The 5,676-nt window shown below is 57.0% G+C and overlaps 1 protein-coding gene across 1 annotated transcript in view; it reads right to left on the reverse strand.

Moving 5' to 3' along the window:
- Positions 1-4,355, reverse strand: part of KIAA1210 (KIAA1210 ortholog) — a 66,840-nt gene extending 62,485 nt beyond the window's left edge. The window contains 2 exon segments of the mRNA XM_035005570.1: positions 558-665; positions 4,321-4,355. Coding sequence (XP_034861461.1) covers positions 558-665; positions 4,321-4,355 — 143 coding nt within the window.
- Between the last annotated feature and the right edge of the window lie 1,321 nt (positions 4,356-5,676).

Genomic DNA, 5,676 nt, shown 5'->3' on the forward strand with positions numbered 1-5,676 from the left:
GGAAGAGGAAGAGGAGGAAGGAGAAGAAGGGGAAGAGAAAGAGGAAGAAACACCGGGAAGAAGAGAAAAAGAGAAGGAAGCGAAGTGCCACAGGGATCTCTAATGACCACATCAAACACTTACTACAGGGAGGAGTGGAAGCTGGAAGATTAGTAGCTGCAGCTACACATGTCGGGTGCTTCCTGCTAGCTTCTGTTTGCCTTCCCCAGCTGGAGGCTCACACGGGGCCAGGCTTCGCGTTCGGGAGAACAGGATGCAGGTGGAATGGGGAGCCAGTCCAAGACTGGAAGGACCTGTGGGGGGAGACCTCTTCCAGCATCTGGGTGCCAGGGGCCTCCGCACGGCGAAGAAGGAATGCATTGGTCCCCTGAATACCTGCAACTAGGACTCATAAAAAGTCAGTATTGGTGGCCTCTGGTCTCCACAGCAGTCCATACGGCGTGGCAGGGGGGCATCAGGGAAGGTGTGCAGCCAAGGGGAGCAGGCTGGCGCATCGATCACAATAGCTACACCCTGGTCAGGTGTCAGGTGCCTGTTGCCAAAGCGCTAAGCCTCACCTTCCTGCATCCTCTTCTTAGAGTAGGAGAAGCTGACTGGCACGGTGTGAGGGGCCCACTGAGCTGGCTGGCTCCCCGAGATGGCCACCAAGCATCGGAGTGACACAAAAGCATCAAAGTTCTATGGAAACATACATTGTCGGGAGTAATCCAACATCACAGGGCAGTTTGACTGAGAGCCAGCCCCTGGACCAAGGATGGCAAGGTGTCAGCCAAGGGGAAGTCCACAGCCTAGGATGGCAGAGGCTTGGAGAAGACGGGCTGGGAGGGAAGGGCAAGGTTCAGGCCCAGAACACCTGGAGCGGGAAGGGGGCTGACATGGGAAAGGGGCCGTAACCGGAGAGACTGGGGTGGCCAAGAACAAAGTTGTCCTAGCTCACTCTTTTGTCTTGGGCTGAATCTGCCTCTGCAACAGCCCCAGCTAGGGCCCCCAGCACCCCGGGGGCGTGCTTCTGGCTCTCTGCTCGAAGGCCAATCCTGCCTCCGGTGCACGCTATACAGCTCCATGACGCAAGTCAGGGCACTCAGGATTCTGACCTTGGAATTGTCATGGCCTGGTGGCCCAGGGAGAGTCGCTTAACGTCTTCGGGGCCCAATTACCTCACCTTTAAAATAAAGACATTTTCACCCATGCCACCGTTACAGGATCTTGTCTGGTTAAGAAAGTTCTTTTGCTTGGGGCGCCTGGGTGGCTCAGTCAGTTAAGCGACTGCCTTCGGCTCAGGTCATGATCCCGGCGTCTGGGATCGATCCCCGCATCAGTGGGGAGCCTGCTTCTCCCTCTCCCTCTGCTGTTCCCCCTGCTTGTGCTCTCTCTCTCTCTCTCTCTCTCAAATAAGTACTTTTTTTAAAAAAAAAAAGAAAGTTCTTTTGCTTTTCCTTCATCTCCTCATATATACTGGCACATAATTATGGTGGCACGTAATTCAAGACTCCTAGTATTTTCTCCCTTTCACCAATAGGCATATCCACTGATCCCTTGTTAAATTCCTGTCCCCTGCTGTCACACCATGTCTATGAACATAACGGGACTTACTAGCTAGTTACCTCAAGCAAGAACCATATCCACCATAACCAGTTCAGAATTCAAACACCAAAACTGGTCCCCTAGGAACTGGAGTAGAGCAAGGCATCAGTGTGGCTGGTGGCATGGAGTCAGGGCCTGCGAGGATGTATGGATGGCTCCGAATATATACCCATTTCCACCGCTGGCCAAACACCACAACCATCTCCAACTCATCAAATAAACGTACGCACCTATGAAATCGAGACTGCAGGGGTGATCTGCAGAGGAAACTGAGCCAACCCTTATGCCACATCCGATAACTGGGAGGCTGCATCTTGTCCAGCTTGGAAGAAATGGAGAAACCTAAGACGACGCAGGAAATGTTAAGGTGTTTTCCCACTCTCCCAAATTCCACCCTCCCTTTCCCTCCCTGTCTCCTTCCCCTCGGCTCCCCCTGACTGAGCTTATCCCTCCCACCCCACCTCCTGCAGACCAGACCGCTCTTTACCGGCTGGCCGCTCTCTAAGAAGGCAAGCTTCTCAAGGAGCCGACAACACGCCTCCAACAAATGCTTGTACCAGATGCCATGCCTATCTGGCTCCGGGAAGGGAGAGCACGCGTCCCCCCCCCCCACCACCACCACAGTGTTGAGCACAAAGCTTCCTGCAGACAGGTGCACCATGTTTCTGAATGTCTACCGAGTCGCCCTACCCGTTAGGTCCTCCAAGGGACTCCCAGCCACTTCCTTACAGAGGCCATGGCTCCTTAACCTCCTCAAATGCCTTCCTACCGTGTCTCCTGTTCCTTCAGCCTAGTTTCAATAAACGGTCAGATGAACTGGGGCCTTCAGCTGGGACGACAGGAATAGCCACGGGTCCATGAGGGTCTCTTTTCCACCCCAGAGGCCTCAGGTTGCCTCGGATCCCCTCCATGGAAGGCAGACATCGGCATGAAGGGGCCCTGAGGAAGGCCCCTGGTTCGAGCAGGAGAATCTAATATACGCAGGCACTGAGCACCAGGGAAGAAGGGCTGGACGCTCACCTGGGAACAGTAACCTTGCCCTTGTCACCTCCCATGGCGGTGGCTCTGTCTCTCCCGCCTCCCAAGGCCTCCACCGCCAACTTCTCTGTCATCTGGTGCTACAGCGAATTACGCAGAGAAAGCGCCGTAATTTCCACCGCAGGCATCCGAGGCCAGAGGTCAAGGGCACGACTGGCAGGTGAGCCCCGGAGGTAGGGTTTTCAAAGAGCGGCAAGGCCACTTTTCACTGGTCGAGACTCCAGGCCCATCGAGAACAGGAGCGGGCTACGGTGCCAGTTTGGAAGCAAGAGCCGAAGGGGGCGGTCAGTGTCCCCACAGCCCCCTGCCTGAACCACCTCCAAAGCGGATGCCCCGGAAAATCACGCCAGAGGCTGCCAGGCCCGGTCTAGCCAGTGCTTTTCCACAAGAGGAGAGAGCAGCGGGGGCTCGGTGCTACTGGAGACCTGCGGTGAGTGAGGTGACTTTCTGGCCCTGATTCCAGATGGTGACAGCTTCACGAATGAACCTGGGGAATACTCATGGACACTCGCGCCCCCACTAATGAGCCGTATGAATGGATCCGTTTTGCTTAATATCTTCTTCCTGGTGTCACCGCCCGCAATAGGTGCCCACCACACCCAAAACCACCGCTGTGGGTGCAGCGTGAGAATACTCGGCTTGGGGTCCACACCCTTCCAGTAGTGGGGGAGACTGCAGTTTGTATAGCTTACACCAAATTTAGAAAATTAAGATCACTCAGAAAAGTTAAAGCGATTTTCTCCACTCATTCAAATTCTGCTCGCTTTCCATCCCTCTGGTCCTCCTTTGTCCTCTCTCTCTCTCTCCTTCTCTCTCTCTGCCTCTCTCTGGCTCTGTCTCTCTCACTTTTTGCCCCCGCCTCTCCCCACCCCCGTATCTGTATTTTCAGCCCCGCCGGCTGCTGACTAGGGCCAGAACCAAACGCTCCCGTGTCCCTGAAACCCACGATTTCACCGAATGAATGATCACCGCGAAGGTTACTTGAACGGCGCTCCCCGTCCCGGAAACGAGCCCTGTCAAATCCAGGTCCGTGGGGCGCTTTGTTTGAAGAGGACGCGGGCTAGGCTTATTGCACGTTTATTACACGTGCACGCCCGAACCTGCAGCTTGGCCCTCGCCTCTCTGGCGGCCCGCCCGCCGGGGACAGAAACATCCTCGCGCTGCAACTGTCCCGTCTCAGACCCTCGAGCCATTTGTCACGCGCGCGCTCCGGGCGAGGCTGCCCCGGCGCCGCGGACGACCCTCGCCCCGGGAGAGAAGCGGGGCATCGCGCGGCGCGGGGAGGGGCACCCCGGGAATAACGGGACTCCCCAGTCCCAATCTTGCTGCTTGGCCCCCTCTTCCCTACGCGGCGGCCCCCCTTCCCTCTGCGAGGCGACCAATCAACCACCGCAGCGGCCCCGGCGAGACGCCCCGCCTCCGCGGCCCGGCCCCGCCGCCGCCCCGGGGACTCAGGTGAGCCAGGGGCGGCCCCCTACCGCCTCCCCCCCCCCCCCCCCCCCCGGCCCGCGCCGCTTTCCCACGCCCACCTGCGCCCGGCTCCCCGCGCGTGCTGCCCCCGGGCGGCGGGTTCGAGCCCCGGCACCCCCCGCCCCTCCCACCCCGGGCGGGGAGAGACCCCCGCGGCGGCGGCCGAGGGCTCCGCCACCCTGGGCTCCCGGGAGCCTGGTGGGAGCCGTGCGGGCGCCCGCCACTTACTCTTGAGTCTTCAGGCAGGCGTAGAAGCCAGCCATGGTGCTTCGGAACTGCCGCGCTGCCCAGGGGCGGGCGCCGCGGCCATGCGGGGGGGACAGCTCGGCAGCCAGGGGCCTGCACGCACAGCCCACGCCCGCGGGCCGGTGCACTAACCCAGATAAAGTTTCTGCTCGAGGCCTCTCGCTGGCTGCTGAACTAGGTCCAAAATGGGCCGGGCTTGTTCCTTACGAGGCTGCGAACTGTTAACTCCCCTTTTTCCCCTGCCTCCGACTTCCCGCCACCGCAGCATCCTCGGTGCAAAATACCAGATGCTCGGTCTTAGGCTAAGTCTGGATCCCCGCGGGGCTAAGGAGTGTGCGGAGTCTCTAGGAGGGGAAGCCCTCGGGGCTTAGCCCAGACCTTTACCCCCGGGGCAGAGACGGACACTCACCAGCTTTGGGAAGGCAATGTGAATAAGTCACTTTCTGGCATTTTAGATTCTGCAGGCTGCGGGGCGGGTGGGACAGAGGGGAAAAGAGAGAGAGGTGAGGCAGATTTTAAATAGCAAGGTTGCAAACATTCCCCCCTCAATCTGAACACTGTTTTTGACCCTTCTGAGCTGTTCTCCTTCAATCTTAAGGAAAATGATTTACACCCTAAGCAAGGCTGGAGTCACAAAGCTGAGAGAGAGAGAGAGTGAGAGAGAAGAGGGCATGAATGTCCTTAAAGTTGTGAAATCTCAATGCCCTTCAGATGGAAGTCCCCAGCAAAGATCGTGTGTGCACAGTGGATCCCCATTATAACACGGTTTACATTACATGGATTCAGAGATACCGCTGATCGGATTGTGTCTGCAGAAAACCGAGAGAACTAGAGAAAGAGCAAAAATGCCACCTAAGGCTTATGGTCTGAAAAACCCAGCAGGGGCCTCTTTCCCAACCCCAGTTCAATAAAAAGGTGTCTCTGCCCTGGCATCTGACATGTGGGGGCAATATTGGATTTTGCAATATTTTGATTTTCGAAGTGCCTGGTGACAGTATGAAAAGCAAAGCAAACATGGGTGCGGGCTTTGGGCTTTTTAAAATTACTGCGAGAAATCAAGGGTTTTTTAAAGGGCAAGATTTCTCCTGTGTGCATGTTTGGGGGGGATCATTACACACTGCAGGACGGGGCCTGATCTGACAGCCTTTCTAAATCTGCCTTCCCTGGCTTAGAAGAAAGAAGAAAACCAGGTCCCTCAAGGGACCCAATATCCTCAAGGGGTATTAGGCAGTCTGTAGTAGGGCGCCTTCTTTTCCCTTCCGTCTTCAATAGGCAACACCCTGCTTCTGAAATTTCACTGGGTGAGTAGACTGGGCTCTCTGGAGCGGGGCAGTGCGA

This window comes from Mirounga leonina, unplaced genomic scaffold (assembly GCF_011800145.1).
Source record: "Mirounga leonina isolate KUSES-001 unplaced genomic scaffold, KU_Mleo_1.0 Mir_101664, whole genome shotgun sequence".
Classification (NCBI taxonomy): Eukaryota; Metazoa; Chordata; class Mammalia; order Carnivora; family Phocidae; genus Mirounga; species Mirounga leonina.